We start from the raw sequence: 16,913 nt of genomic DNA on the forward strand, positions 1-16,913 counted from the left end.
AGTAATGTGAATTACTGAAAAGAATAGAGCACGGGTTTCCTAAAGAAATAGTCTTTTTGACATTTAATTCAGCAATGAAAAGTGTTATGAATACACATACCAAACATAACACAGTACGTTTTGACTGTTTGTTTGCCCTTTGAATCTTTCAATTTCCGTTTCTTAGACAACCTCCTTTTGAGGGATTGCCAAGCGATGTCGCGCCGTTGTAGTTGTAATCAGCCATCCATGAAAGGGAGGTTTAGAGATTTTTGGGAAAGTTTAGATGCCAGCAAAAAGAAAGATAATTTTTCTTCAGATAAGACGTATTCTTTAGTTAAAAATAGATTAAAAACGTTTGTACAACGGTTTGTTCAGTTTGTTAGCCGACGAGCTTACACAAAGCTAATTTTAGGCCAACAACACGAAGGCGACTCGGGTCACGTCGGATTCCGTCATCGGAAGAAGTTCCGACGGGACCTCCTTTTGACGGATGGCGAAGTGTGACTACCCCTTTTGACGGATGGCGAAGTGTGACTACCGTCTAAAATATTCGGTTTTGACCATATTTGGGTGTAAGTAAGACCCCATATTTAGGTGCTGACGTCATGGTCTTGTATTTACAACTCGTGGTCCGAAATTGGGTAATTCAGTGTGCAGCTGTTCGTTGTCTGTTCAAGACGACCTAACAGACAGGTGAGCAAGCTTTAATACGATTTCTAGTTTGAGAGGGCAATTAGTGCTCTGGTTTGCTTTATAAATTGCGATTTACATTGAGACAGCCCAAAACTCCCGTGGGGAATGTAACGAATTTGCGGACCTTTTGTTTTGAAGACTATCATTATGCCTTTCAAAATACTCTTTGTCCCGTGACACTCACTCATTAGATCTTTGTATTTATTCAAGTTTATACTTTTATACCTCTGATACATTCCGCCCCATTCTTGCGCTTTTCACACATTTTACTTTACACTAATTTTTTCTGGTGTATAAGCATAACCACGCGAAATATTTTTTTTATCCCTGGTGACGCTGTTGCTCAGAATTTAATTATTATTTTTAATTTCAGCAGTCAAAGACCTCATTTAAACTATACAATGTACTTTCTAACGTTAATAGTTTTGCTACAATGGAATTTTCCAAGAAACATAAGTGCTAACTTGCTCATATTTACCAACAAAGCTTCAAGCCATGTTGTGATTGTTTAATAAAAGTGAAAGCCTTAAATGTGCAAAAGTTGTTGTTTTGAAGTTGGGTGCCATCCTTTTCTTTTGCGGAATCCATGTTAAACCTCTAAAATTATGAAAAAAAGAAAAAAAGGTTTGAATTCGAGAAAAAGCTTCCTAGGGGTGAATATTTGAGCATCATGAGTGCAGGAGGTGAAATTAAAGGAGGTCCACTGAAATGATAATCATAGAATTATTCTCCCGCCAGAAACCTATTATGCGTATTTTTAGACTTCGTGCATCAAATCAAAGAAACCCTTCCCAAATGATGGTTTAATAAAAATGCAGACTTACAGAATATTGCAAGATATTTGCGGATTTACAGGTACAAATGTCTGTTATCGGTACCCTCCATGTTTTAATTTTAATTTTTCTTAAGGCAAATAATTTGTCTACTCTGAAATATATCAAGACGAAGGTGCTGTCTTGCCTCATTTGCACAATGACTTTGTCCAGAGCTAAGGTAATGCCATATTTTTCGATATTAAAACACCAATGAGTAATAGCATTATTCTCCCGCAAAAAGCTTTTTAGCAAATATTTAGTCTTATGCGTCGAAACCAAAGAAACGCTTCATATGATGATTAATCGGTGAAAAATCAAATAAACGCTAACGTACAGAAAAATGCTTGAGATTCGGTGACGCACAGGTATAATTGTTTGGCATCGGTACCTTCTATGTTTTAAAATAAACGTTCTTCAAGCTAAAGGCGTTGTCTTGCCTCATTTTGGACAATGACTTTCGTAGGAAAGGTCATGTGCGAAGTTTCGAGAAACAGCAGCCCATGACTGAAATATTGGAACACCAATAAGTAGGAGGTCCCAATGTTAATTAGGATTATGCCTTCGTAAAATTTCTTCCATGCACTATGCGCCGAAACCAAGGAAACTTTCTTTGAGTTTTCTTAAGACAAATAGTTTTTCTTATCTGAGATAAACCTTCCTCATGTCTTGCCTCATTTTAGACCACGCGTCTGACAGCTTAGGTCATGCGAGACGTTTGAGAAAATCAGCCCATAACTGAAATATTGGAAAATCAATGAGTACGTGAGCTGAGCAGGCTGAATAGTATGGAACACTATTCCCGACAGTGATCGTGCTCTACCTAAATAAAAATTTAAGAATACCCTAGAGAGTCGGCTACTGGTCATTTTGATACAGGAGGATACTTATGTTGGCGTGCGTACTTTATTCACTGACATATTTAATAAATATTAAATTTTTATTTTAATTTCGTTCATACCTTGTTTCATTTACCTGTTTTGAAATATATGTATTTTCTGTCTTGTTAATTTAATATGTTGATGTCCGTGTATCTGTTTAACTTTATTGCTATGTTTAAACCCTATTATTGTAACTTTTTTTACTTTTTCTTCCTGCCTCGATTAGCTATAGGCTACTTTGGGGGCAAGGATCAATTATGGCATGTGTGCAAAGTGTTTTTAATAAACGTAAACTTGAACAAAATAATAATAATTGGAATCTCTAATAATAAGAAGAATTGGAATCTCAATTTGTGGTTGGACTGTATTTGGTTACCCTAACAGCTGAATTTCTTGCTAGATGCATGCAGACGGAGATACGAATCCTCCACTGCCTTGTACCAAATATGCGTTTTTTCGAAATCCGACCGGGCTATAACCTAGTCCGCTCCACGGGAATCTAGTTCGCTTCTTCTTGGACATGGAATTTTACTCCCATTTTTAATAAGATAGTAAATAATTAGCCGCAAATTTCAGCTATTTATTCAACAGGAGAGGTTTGAATTCGAGAAAAAGCTTCCTAGGGGTGAATATTTGAACATCGTAAGTGCAGGAGGTGAAATTAAAGGAAGTCCACTGAAATGATAATCATAGAATTATTCTCCCACCAGAAACCTATTATGCGTATTTTTAGACTTCGTGCATCAAATCAAAGAAACCCTTCCCGAATGATGGTTTAATAAAAATGCAGACTTACAGAATATTGCAAGATATTTGCGGATTTACAGGTACAAATGTCTGTTTTCGGTACCTTCCATGTTTTAATCTTAATTTTTCTTAAGACAAATAATTTGTCTACTCTGAAACAAATCAAGACGAAGGCGTTGTCTTGCCTCATTTTGCACAATGACTTTGCCCAGAGCTAAGGTAATGCCAGCTTTTTCGATATTATAACACCAATGACTACCTGAGTCTAGCAAGAGGTCCCAATGATAATTATAGCATTGATACTGGTACTAGTTCCTCTAGGGAGAGTGACTCTCACAACCAAATACGTCTTAAGATTAAACTTTTTATTATAAGGAGACTTACTCTTTCACTTCACAGTTCTTCACAACTTCCCCAACAACTTCTTTCTAACAACGTCTTTCTTCAACTAATCTTGTGTCCTCTGCACTTCACTTTCTTTCTCTCTAAAATGTACTCGTTCGCATCTCGCTATTTATTTGTTTGTTGGTCGTTGACCATATGTTTACGTTGATAATATATTTATGTTCTTATTAACATATATTAACTTGTTACGCAAAATTCCTTTTAAGAGCCTTTCTTTGGTTCTGAAGGAGAAAAACCAGTAAAGGAAACTAACTAAGCAAAGTTCAGTAAAATGAACACACTTTTACGCAGCTACTTTTAAGTTACTTGGTTCTTTGAAGCTAAAAAACCAAAAGTGCAAACTTCGTTAATGACAAACAAAGGACAACTCCCATATTAATAAATATGAGAACAAGATAAATAGAGGGAAAACTTTACCAACAAAATCGAGCCGCAAAACCCTAACTAGCTAAGTCAATTACTAAAAATGTGGAAATGTTCACTTAAAGGATAAGCATTTTCGAAGGGAGGTCAAGTTCGGAGACAAGATGTCCCGCTCAAAAACCTCATTCCTATATGAACACACGAAAGGAGAAATTCTTAACTTAGTCAGAACATTCCTAAAGAGTCATAGAATGCACAAAGAATAACCTGAAAATATATGATGGTACAGATAGGGGTTGTCCTTGGTCAATAACCAACTAAGAAATGATGCATATGATCTGATTTCGTGCATGGTGCAACAAGACACACTTTTAATCTTTAATCTTTTAGATAAGAAGTAAAATGCTATTTATCTTCTTTGATTCTCCTTAAACAGTAAAAATGTTCCAGAACCTAGAAAGCTTCCTACTATGATAGATATCAGTATTTATGTCGAATTAATCAGATACAATTGTCAGAAATCAATCTGATTGATGCTTCATGCTTTATCTTTTCATACTTAAAACATTGTTTATTGGCCTCATATTTTACTTATTCCGCAAAGGACACATCTAGCTAAATCAAGTCAAATATCGGTTTCATTTCAAAGGTCATTGGAAAGATATATAGAACTTCCATCAAGTTATAATATTTTTCATAAATCGGGGAGATACATCCCTTGACAGCATTATTCTCTCGCAAAAAGCTTTTTGGCAAATATTTAGTCTTGATGCGTCGAAACCAAAGAAACGCTTCATATGATGATTAATCGGTAAAAAATCAAGACATACTTTTAATCTTTAACCTTTAGATAAGAAGTAAAATGCTATTTATCTTCTTTGATACTCCTTAAACAGTAAAAATGTTCCAGAACCTAGAAAGCTACCTACAATGATAGATAACAGTATTTATGTCGAATTAATCAGATACAATTGTCAGAAATCAATCTGATTGATGCTTCATGCTTTATCTTTTCATACTTAAAACATTGTTTATTGGCCTCATATTTTACTTATTCCGCAAAGGACACATCTAGCTAAATCAAGTCAAATATCGGTTTCATTTCAAAGGTCATTGGAAAGATATATAGAACTTCCATCAAGTTATAATATTTTTCATAAATCGGGGAGATACATCCCTTGACAGCATTATTCTCTCGCAAAAAGCTTTTTGGCAAATATTTAGTCTTGATGCGTCGAAACCAAAGAAACGCTTCATATGATGATTAATCGGTAAAAATCAAATCAATGCAACGTACAGAACAATGTTTGAGAATCGCTGACGCACAGGTATAATTGTTTGGCATCGGTACCTTTTATGTTTTGAAATAAACGTTCTTCAAGCTAAAGGCGTTGTCTTGCCTCATTTTGGACAATGACTTTCGTAGGAAAGGTCATGTGCGAAGTTTCGAGAAAAAGCAGCCCATGACTGAAATATTGGAACACCAATAAGTAGGAGGTCCCAATGTTTATTAGGATTATGCCTTCGTAAAATTCTTTCGTGCACAATGCGCCGAAACCAAGGAAAATTTCTTTGAGTTTTCTTAAGACAAATAGTTTTTCTTATCTGAGATAAACCTTCCTCATGTCTTGCCTCATTTTAGACTACGCCTCCCGTGAGGAATGAAACGTATTTGCGGACCTTTTCTTTGCCAACGAGGCAACCGAGCTAAGAAGCGAGGTTGCCTTGGCGGCAGAACTATAACGCTGCGCAATGTAGGCCAAAACTCTCAAATTAGTCTGCGTAACCCTCTAAAGTTTGCATGTTTGACCATATTTGGGTGTAAGTAAGACCCCATATTTAGGTGCTGACGTCATGGTCTTGTATTTACAACTCGTGGTCCGAAATTGGGTGATTCAGTGTGCAGCTGTTCGTTGTCTGTTCAAGAGGACCTAACAGGTGAGCAAGCTTTAATACGATTTCTAGGAATAGGGTTTTACGCTCAAATTTTTGTCAGAACCAGCTTGTTTTTTGCAGCTCGATTTATTTTGAGGTAGCGTGTTCGCTTCTCGACTCAGAACCAGGGTTTTCAGTGTTCTCTTTTCCTTTGGGAATTGAATTTTAAGCGGTGGTTGATCAAGGCGTAGGGTTATATTCTCAAAACTTTTATCAGAACCAGCGTGTTCTTCCCAGGTCAATTTACACTGAGCCAGTCCTCACCTCCCGTGAGGAATGCAACGTATTTGCGGACCTTTTTTTCTTTAGAATTTATTTATGTCTTTCGAGAGATTTTGTTAACCAGTTTGTTTTTTTGCTGTTCGATATTTACATTGAGACAGCCCAAAACTTTCTTGTGGAATGCAACGAATTTGCGGACCTTTTGTTTTGAAGACTATCATTATGCCTTTCAAGAGACTCTTTGTCCCATGACACTCACTCATTAGATCTTTGTATTTTATTCAAGTTTATATTTTTATACCTCTGATACATTCCGCCCCATTCTTGCGCTTTTCACACATTTTACTTTACACCAATTTTTTCTGGTGTATATTACCACGCGAAATATTTTTTTATCCCTGATGACGCTGTTGCTCGCAATTTATTATTATTCTTAATTTCAGCAGTCAAAGACCTCATTTAAACTATACCTTCTAACGTTTATAGTTTTGCTACAATGGAATTTTCCAAGAAACATAAGTGCTAACTTGCTCATATTTTCCAACAAAGCTTCAAGCCATGTTGTGATTGTTTAATAAAAGTGAAAGCCTTAAATGTGCCAAAGTTGTTGTTTTGAAGTTGGGTGCCATCCTTTTCTTTTGCGGAATCCATGTTAAACCTCTAAAATTATGAAAAAAATATCGCGAAGATCTGAACAGGCACATTCCACAAAAGATAAACGAATTCGCCTCGTTGGCACTTGCCGGAAGGTACCCCTAGTGTATATTGAAATTTCAGTATCCCCTTCCTTCCTGGCGCAGTGGTGAGAGCGCTCGCCTCCCACCAATGTGGCCCGGGTTCGAATCCTGGCGTCGACGCCATATGTGGGTTGAGTTTGTTGTTGGTTCTCTCCCTTGATCCGAGAGGTTTTTCTCCGGGTACTCCGGTTTTCCCCTCTCCTTAAAAACCAACACTTTCAAATTCCAATTCGATCTGGAACGCACGAACACGTTTCAGCGAGTTCTTATGAACTCCTTAGTGATCCGTGGGTAAACAAATTACAATTTACAAAAAATTTTACAATTTTTTTTTTGCTCCCGCTCCAACTTTTGTGCTATACCTCAACTGGAAACGCTTGCTGCGCAGGCTAAATTTTACAAACTGCTTTAATGAAGAAGCCCGAACTCAATTGGAATGTTACATACATCGTTTTCTTTCAGTTTTTATCATCCTGTTGTCAAATTAGACTGGAAGATGTCCCCGTTATTTGTCTTGCTTCTTAGTCTCCTGGCCGTGGGTCATGCGACCGGTATGTTGAAAAATATATAAAGATGTCGTGTTTATATGAAACTTGATTAGCCTTTTATATCTAACCATGCTAACTGTGAGTAGAACATTATGTAAATCACTCCTTCAATGTTGCTCAATAAACTTGAAGTAAAAAAACAGCCGTGATTGTTATAGCAAGTTTAAAATACTGGGCACAGCCAAATGTTTTTTTGACGCAAGATAAAACAGAACTACGCGTTTTAATTTACAATACGGCTTCATAAAGATATAGATAAAATATTCCCGTCAGAACTGTATGGACATGGTAACGTTAACGAATTACTTGTATGTTTAAAATGGAGTCTATTCACAGTCTGCGACTTGAACACCGGAGGATAATACAGATGATAACAGGGAATGGGGAGAAGAAAAGAATTCTGAAAATGTAGCGAACAAGTTTGAACTTACAGCAACTCTAAAGTTTGTTTTGTTTCGTGTACTCAACAAAGTTTTATACATGGAGACGGCCCGAAGTCCAACCCCTCGCCCTTCTATATACCATTTTTGACAGTAAAGGCAGCCCTTTCGTATACTTTCTATTGACAAATGGTACCCCTGTCATATACCTAGTCATCATAAGAACTTTGCATCCCTTTTACAGTCAAACCAGGTGAAGCGTTCCTGTCGCTAACGAACTAATAAATTCATTAACGGAAAAATGATTTCGTTTGTTGATTCAATAAACCATTCATAAAATGAACAATCCAATATTCATATTTAGCCTCGATTCCATAATCGAATGTTGATTCGATTACTGTTTTTTGAAAAACTACATTTTTTTTCTTCTGTTTTTCTAAGAGTCGAATGCGGGCGAGTTCTGAAGTTCAAACCCAAACCCAAACTGTTACATGTACGCCATTTTGCTTCCAGTAATCACTGCAACGGACCTGACCTCTTAGAAAACACGATAGTCAAACTGAGGTCAGTGTCTGTGCGGTGATTGGTGGATTTCGATCCCCGGCCTTTGTCAGTTTCTTTGCGTTTGCGGTCTGTCTCTTCTAGCTGTTATTTTGATTAAAAGCAATTAAAAACAAATCAACATTTAATTAGTGAATCGAGGTCCAATTCGACTGTTGGATTATTCATTTTAAGAATGGATTATTGAATCAACAAACGAAATCATTTTTCCATTAATGAATTCATTAGTTTGCTAGCGACGGGAACGCCTGACCTGGTTTGACTGTAATTGCTGTAAATGCACTGTTTTTAAAAAATGAATAAAACACAATACCAGACTGTTTACTCGACTTTTTCACAGCCATAACATGCATCTGTTAGCCCTTTTTGGCCTTTTTACAGACCGAACTGACAGATTTCTTTACCCTTTCATATACTTTAACTGGTGAAATCCCTACCTTACATATTCCTGAGGCCTGAAAAAGGTACCCCTTTCAGATAGAGCCTCCCCTTTTAGGCAATTATAAAGAGTACTAACCCCCCCCCCCCCCCTCCCCATAAACACACACACCCACACACCCATACACTCACACACCCCGGGAATCATGTATTAAATTTCCACAATTTTATTTTTCGCACCCTCTAAGTTTTCTAATTACACCTTCCAATTTCCTCTTTACAGGAGATAGCTGCGGTGACGTTGGACAGACCTGCTATTTCATAAATGACCCCTGCCCATCTGGAACTGAAGATTGTTCCGATCAGTACAGTTGTTCACTGGAAACCAACAAATGCTGCTGCATCAAGACAGGTAGGGCGGTGCATTTTTTAGGAGCCTCTAATCTGTTGAGCAATCATTTTGTAGTTCTCTTGCGTCTGGAACTATGATGTTTTCTTTTAGAATTTGTTAGTTGGAATTTAGAGTACGCTAGACTTAACCGATTTAAGACCGATCACTCTTTCTTAGCAGTCTCTTATGCCATGAATAATAAATATATTGAATGCATAGATCCCACAGGGCAGTATAATCCAACATAATCTAACAGCCGGTTGGATTTTACATTTGAACGGTTCTTAACAACATAGTTCATGATCTGTACGCGGGTGTAAATAATTTTTTTACCTAGACTCCCAGCTGCGTGCAAGGGCTAAAGTAAGCTTGAAAGAAAAAGAAAGAAGGGAGAGATCAGTAAATAAGGCCAATGAAATAATTCCAGAGGACATTTGAAAGGGCATCATAAGGACACCGTTACATTAGCTGATATCCCCATATTTCCGGCACATTTCGTCATATTAAATGTCCAATGAAATTAAGAATTTTGTCAAGACACTGGACAGATTCAGACCCCCAAAAGTAAGGAGCCTGCTAGTAAAGCAATCTTAAGGGCAGCTAATCTCGATGCTCTTAAAACTTTGTGTTAGTGGTAAGACTTAAAAGGAAATCATCTTTTGTATCCCGGCTTAGGTTGTCCAGAGGGCTGGGTTGAATTCGAATCTCTTTGCTACTTCTACGTCGACAAAGGCAAGATGAAGATGAGTCAGAGTGAACAAGAATGCCAGAAACTGGGAGCCACCCTCCCAGTTATCAAATCAGCAGAAGAAAACGACTTTCTTCTAAGTCTAATGAAGGACAACGGTAATCCATGGCTTGGAATGGAAGCACCCAATGGTGACAATGACTTCTACTGGGCTGATGGAACTTCAGTGGCAGAGACCTTCTCTGCATGGAACACGGGTGAACCTAACTATCCTGGGAAGGAGAACTGTGCGTTCATGTACGTCGTTGGAAATCCGAAAGGAAAGTGGAATAACAACCCATGTGATGCCTCTTGGTTTACTGTTTGCCAAAAAAAGAAGTAAAGTGCTCAGCTCAGTTCTTGTAGCAATTGAAGCTCTATGCTGAACTCGCATATAGAGTTGTAGTGGGTAATGAACATGAATTGTGAACAATAAAAAAACAAAAGGTGTTGGTGTAGAAATTTTTTGGTTTCGTTTTTTCCACAACCAAGATGTTAGTAACGCAATAGCGTTTTAAGGTTTGCGTGATAGCCGCAAGTCCCGAAAACTTGTTGTGAAAGGGAAATTATGTTTCCCATGAGCTGCTTATTGCCTGGTGGTTTCCTTTGTTTGGTTTAGCTACAACCAGGTCCAAATTACTTCAGACACTATCTCATTTGAGCTTGAACGGCCTGTCCATCCTCCTGTGCTCTCCCCGCCCCTTGTCAAAGTTGTTAGTAATACAAGACCATACTAAACACTTGAAGGAACATCCTTAAATGGAGGGGAGAGAGGGTGTGAGTGTTTTAACTCACAGAAGCGTGGCAAGCAGCGATTTTAAGTTCAAAAATGCCGGATTTTTTAAGCTTCCCTGACTTACAATATTCTAAAGACCGTCGATCTTCCAAGAAGTTAAAGGCGATCTTCACCGCAATGTTTCTTACTATCATCATTGACCTCGCAACAATTCTCATAACTTGTAGCATAACCAACTCCTTTCCTGAATCTAGTTTCACTGTCACCGTTTAATAAACAACGTCTTGATAGAGGTACGGCTGGTGACCTCCAAAAGAAAGAAAAGTGAAGTTGCGAAGCTGGACTCAGCGTTTCAAGCCGCAGAATTTCTACAAATAGATGTCTTTCTTGAGGACCGGGAATAAACTAGCACATACCGTGCCTAAATGGAAATTAGGTCAGTATAGAACGATGAATACGGCGAAAAAGATTTCAATTTCTATCGCTATCCATTACTACACCAAAGTACGGTGCAGGATTGTGCTCCCATCTCCTCCCCATAAATAATAGATGGTCCATAAATCAGTGTTAAGATGTTCTTCAGCCATCGACACAGGCAAGTCGACAAAAGAATCTATTTTTTTTAAACAGGAGTCGAACCTATAACCTTCTGGTTACTGGTATACACATGATCTACCACTGAGCCACAGGAGACTAGCAAAATCCACATGCATTAAACTAGAAAAAAAAAATTAAAATGAATTAAAAAAAACGCCAAACATCAAAAAATTACAAAAAACTGGGTTTAGGTCTAAGCACCTGATTACGTGAGCAGGGCTGGCCGAGTTTGCCACTTTGCCAAGATCTTGGCACCTTAGTTAAACACAACAAAAACCAACTTTGTGATAACATGACAACCGAGCCAGCCTAGCAACTTGAAAAAGAGACCCAGCCTAGATCACGTGATGAGACTCTAACCCTGTTCAACAATACCCTTCTCAGAGAATTTTTAACCAAAACAAAGAATAAACATAACGGAAAAGACTGTATTTGGCCCTGACTGATTCCTCATTCTGTCTCATAAAGCACAGCACATTTAAAAAGAAACAGATTTACTTCTGAAAAAGCAATGACTATGCAATGACTTAATGAAAAGAAAAACTGATTGGGCTGGGCTAAGATCAAGGTAATACAGGTTATGCTGTTGCTATGGTAATACCCAGCACTAAACCTAGAGGAGGATCAGGGTCTATTTGCAAAAATATGACGTCAGACAGAACTGCTGACATCTGTTGTCCAAACAAGTGTTTGAGTGGGATGACCATTTATGGCTAATCGGGGGATTTAAATGCTTCTGGAACCAATCCAAATGCAAAGAGGACTTAATTATGCAATCATGCTTCATATCACAAGACAATATTTTTCTTTACTCCAGTATTACAAAACATACTAAATAAAAAATTCAAATATAATTCTTTTATACTAATTCTGGTAACATCAGTCAAGCTGCCGTATTTGGAAGTTGAACAACTTTGCATGTCCATTAACAACTCTTCGTAACTATAATAACATGTCATGGGCTTGCATGTTTTGTTTTCCCAATTCAGATCACATTATGTTCTCAAAGGATAGGCCAACAAGTTCTCTGGGGTGTCCTCTGGGGTAGCATCACATCGTTTGAAATGGGAAAACAAAAGTTACAAGCTAAAAGAGTTAAGCAAAAGTATCAATAATTGCTTTTCAACCTTGTATGGAAAAATCTCCTTTTCATGAATAATGCACCAATCAACATTTCAAAACAAGTAACTCTTGGGAGATTATAGAGTGATTTTACTTAATCCATGAAATAGGCAGTAGAATACGTTGCAATATTATGCACTAATTCCTTTGTCTTCCTTTGTTTACTCATGGCTATTTTGCACTAGTTGTTAGTATGTTTCATGGGTAAAGTAAAATCACTCTAATTAATAACTTGAAATGCTAACAATAATAATCATTAATTCTTTTGATAAATTGCATTATATTAAGTGCTAGTAATGTAACGATGATGCAGTGATGTAAATCTATCCAATATAGAGTAGACAAGTAAAAACATAATTATATGATGTATCTGCCATGAATGCCCTATATCAAGTGTCATTTGCCTTAAATCATGTTTAGGTAAGTCCACATCATGTTCACATCATGAGGGTAATGTGATAACCAAATCAAATTTTGTGAAAATAAGCGGCTCTGCAGGAGGCTCATCTGAGAAGAGACTGACTACTGGCCAACCACACTGAGAGTTTTACAAGGGGAACTGACTGCAAAATGACATAAGTTAACTGGATACTACTGATTCTATTTTGTCCTAATTAGAAAAATGAAGAAACATACTAAATATTTTGACTTTGAAGATTTAAGAATACTGAAATCATTTTTAATAGTTATTACAGCCATGCTATGTCACGAGTGGGAATTTTCCCACAACATTTGAATATCTCATTGCTACATGTTGTCTGAGATTTGAGTAACATCTGAAGTTCTGTTTGGCAAACTCTTTGAAAAGCAAAACTGAACAGAAAAATGAAGTTGCCAAAAAAAAAAATGCCGACAGCATTCACGACATTTCATGATAAAGGACACTTGCAACAGTTCTTTATTGGCAAAAACGTGCACAATAATTTAAAAATCTTGCAATCAAAGTTAAAAAAAATAACATTATTATTTGAAAAGTAAAAACACCATCCAAGTTTCAAAGCAGACTGCCAGAACATGACAGAGCATGGCTGTAAAGGAATTCCACATAACTACACATTAATTTAGATTTAGTTAACAACATTTTCATCTCAGAGACTTAATTAAAGACTAGACAAATTGAGATGACATTAAAATCCTGATTTTGATTGCATGAGAAACTTTAAAAAAAATTTGTCTAGCAGCAAAGTGAGAAACTGTCAACAGTGACTTTCAAGACAAAGGCATTCTCTAACTCTAAATAGCCAAGATTTGGATGAAATGCTAACCAACGATATGTTATTTCTGACTGCATCCAAGTTCAGTTGAAGACTCTCAAAAGAACAGTTTGTTCATGGTGAATACAATCATAAATGTATTTACAGCCAGGATATCAACATTATATCCTCATCTCCTCAGGTTTTCAAGATCAAATACTGCAATCATCAACTCAAGTCATCAACTTGGAAAGGTATAATATTAATCTTATAAATACTCATGTAATGGAGGGATTTACTCTTAAGTAAAATAATTATTATTCTCAATATAATACTATTGATAAAAATAGACTATCTTTACAATGCTTGATACCCAGCAAGATAACTTTAAATATTTTCCAAGTAATTGCAATGATATAAATGTACAAATAAGTGATACTTGAACATTAACAAGAAAAGTAACAAATTAACTATTAACAGTCAACTATTTAAGTTTGTATTTACATTACATGAGATGCCAATATGCGAAAAGTCTATATCACATGTTTAACCTTGTAAGATCCAAAATCCATGAACTGGGTTTTGCCAGTAATATTTTTAATTTTTTGGGAAAACCTCTTGTCAGTGATTTAAACAAAAGCTTTTGCATAATCTTCTTGAACATTTATCACCACGCAGCAAAGGAAATTAATAATTTTGGATAGAAAAAATGGATGAAAAAAACAATTTGGTCCAACAAGAAAAAAGAACACTCTTTTCACCATTCAAGAGGTTCCTTGCAGAAGGTATTGGTCATAACTGTAGCATTTCACAACTTAAACAGTTTTGACTAAATATGCTACAAAATATAAACCTAAGCCTCCCTGGCACCGAAATAAGACAATAACCAAATGAGTAACTTTGGTTCACAAAAAGTCGTTGTCATTGTTACATGGTACAAGGACTTCAGTGATGAAAGCGACTGAAGGTGCAATAGGCTGGGTCAAAATACTCTAAGACTTAGTACCCAAACTTCCTCAACATCTCAACTAGTCTTAAGGCACTTACAAATAAATCATCTTAATAATAAAAATGTGTGAAATGTTCAGATAAAACTATCATAAGTCAAAGCACACCGGACCTCATCATGTCTCACAAGGTTAAGGCCTGAAGAGGTGAGTTTGTCAGGACAGTCTTCTGCTGAAAGTTTTTCACTGTTCTCTGTTGAGGTTGAGTCTTCGTTTAAAAGCGGGGGATTTGGATTCTCTGTCACATCAGCTTTACGGCTTCTCTTTTGCTCACATGGAACTGCACCATTATCGACACTAGTGCTGCTGTTTGCTTGCTCACTCACCAATGCCTCTGTAACCTCTTCAGCTTCAATGTCTTCAAGTTTCCTTTTCAGTCCACTTCTCTGCACATCAGTGGTTTCCTCACGAGCAATCTTGGGAGGATTTGACGACTCCTCATCATCTTCACACTTTCTTTTCATTCCAGGTTTCATGGCATTCTCATCTTGTTGAGCGACATCATTTTCTTGTGTCCCAGAACCACCAACACTCCCCCCTGCACTAACACTATCAATGGTAGATTCACTAGATTTCTCAACAGACTCTGTCCCTACATCTACAGCATCAGAATCACTACATGACTTTAAGCAAGACTCACTAACAGATTCAATCTCCTCTTTGTTATTATTATGATCAGAAGAATTACCAGTAATGCTAGCAGCAGCGCTGTTTGTGTTGTGGTCAGTACTAAGGGAGCTTTTAGGTGTTTCAGTGGGAGTACTATGTGTGGTGTGGCTTTTAGTGCTTAGTGGAGTGCTTGTGGTGGTAGCACTAGGCTTAAATCTGCGTGCTCTTGGGTTAGTTAATTTCTTAAACCGATCTCTGTACCTATCACCTTCATTGAAATAGGCATAGGATGGAGGTCCAGGGGGGGTTGGTAACAATCCTTGACCAGAGGATCGGAGAGGAAGGGGTTCAGAATAGGCAGGTTTGAAAAGAACTTTCTCAGGATAGTAGGGCCCATAAGGTGAAGAGAAATTAAACTGCATATTTCCTAACGAGAGATACTGCCTCGGAAATATATATGGCGCAGGGGGCGAGGGTTGGTATTCGCTGGTTCTACCCATGTGATACCCATAGGGGGCATTGTAACTCCACCCTAGGTTACTCCAACCACTTCCATAAAAACTAGGACCTCTAGATAGCAGAGGGGAAGGAGTTTGGTAGCGGTCATACGACGGTGAACCCCAGTACTGAGGCACATAATTCCAGTACTCCAGTTCATCATAATCATTGTAAGTGGAGGTGGATACTGGGGACCAAGTGTCATTATCAGGGTAGAAGTGAGACCAAGGCACAGGTGAAGAGCTCCTCTTGTTAGATGGTAATTGCGAGGGAGGATCAGGGATCTTTCTGTTCCACGCCGTGCAGACTTCGGTCAAAATCAAATTTGAAATCTTTCGATGTGCACGCATCCCCCAATGAATACCATCTTCTGCCTGCGTGAAATTTTCCTTGTCTTTCAGTTCGGTGAATAAATCCAAGTAGACTTTCTTCTGTGAATTCTCTTGGCCAGTAGTCGCTAGCCAAGCGAATTTGTTCGCCGTTTTGATCTTATCAATCGGAATGGTGAGGAATCCCTTGCGAAGAAAGCCGCCCTTACATCTGTCTGCGAGCGGAAGGGCGGCGTTCCAAATGAACAACAAACTGGAAGAAAAATTTTCGGATATTTCCTTCACAAGCTTCTCCAAGTTCGCTTTATACTGCTCCAAGTTATTATCTCCATAATGATGCAAGTCCCAAAACGTCGAATTCATAACAATAACGTCTGGCTGACATGTTTTTAGCTCATTCAGAATTGATTCCATGTGTTCGCTGTAGGACCGAGTAACAAAGAAATATTTGAAAGATACTTTTCCGTCTGAAAATTCTCGGACTTCCCTGTACCCAGTACCATTCACCATTTTTCCTTCAAGCTTTCCGCCACGGAGCAATTTGTCTCCCAAAAACGCCAGTTCGCCCTTTGCGCGCAGTTCTTTCTGGAACAAATAGCGGCTGTCTTCCTGTGTCCATAAGCAAATGAGATCTTTGTAAACAGAGCGCTGAATGGAGTCGCCAATAACAATTAACTTCTTGTTTTCGAGAAGTTCGCGAACGTCTTTGTGAAAAAATATAGCCATCCTTAAACCGCTAAAGACGAAAACCTTCGCCAGACATGAACAGAATCTGCACTTTGCACGAACGAAGGATACTGAAATATGACTTTCGCGCAAAGGGCTTTCACTTTCCAGAACACGTGACTATCTGTCACGTTGATAGAAACCAGGATGGTCACGGCGGCGTGACAAGATGACAAATTTCAGTCGATGCTCGGACGATAAAAAATATAATTTTTAAATTACAGTTTTTCAAAAAATTTACCTTGTAGTTCGAGGCGTTTTAAACGGTTTTAAACTAGCGGCTCACACCTCTTAAGTTTTTCCCTTTTCTATTTAGCATGGGAACGAGGTTGAT

General features: G+C 37.7%; 2 protein-coding genes across 2 annotated transcripts; one reads left to right on the top strand and one right to left on the bottom strand.

Moving 5' to 3' along the window:
- The first annotated feature begins 644 nt into the window (after window positions 1–644).
- Window positions 645–10,218, top strand: LOC140927061 (CD209 antigen-like protein C). The gene is made up of 4 exons (XM_073376726.1): window positions 645–675; window positions 7,240–7,328; window positions 8,928–9,056; window positions 9,711–10,218. The coding sequence occupies exons 2-4, from the start codon at window positions 7,274–7,276 to the stop codon at window positions 10,103–10,105; spliced, it is 579 nt and encodes a 192-aa protein (XP_073232827.1). The 5' UTR covers window positions 645–675; window positions 7,240–7,273; the 3' UTR covers window positions 10,106–10,218.
- Window positions 10,219–11,883: 1,665 nt separating this feature from the next.
- On the bottom strand, window positions 11,884–16,675 carry LOC140928714 (uncharacterized). The gene has a single exon (XM_073378491.1). The coding sequence runs from the start codon at window positions 16,577–16,579 to the stop codon at window positions 14,495–14,497; it is 2,085 nt and encodes a 694-aa protein (XP_073234592.1). The 5' UTR covers window positions 16,580–16,675; the 3' UTR covers window positions 11,884–14,494.
- Window positions 16,676–16,913: the final 238 nt, after the last annotated feature.

This window comes from Porites lutea, chromosome 2 (assembly GCF_958299795.1).
Source record: "Porites lutea chromosome 2, jaPorLute2.1, whole genome shotgun sequence".
In the NCBI taxonomy this organism is placed as follows: domain Eukaryota; kingdom Metazoa; phylum Cnidaria; class Anthozoa; order Scleractinia; family Poritidae; genus Porites; species Porites lutea.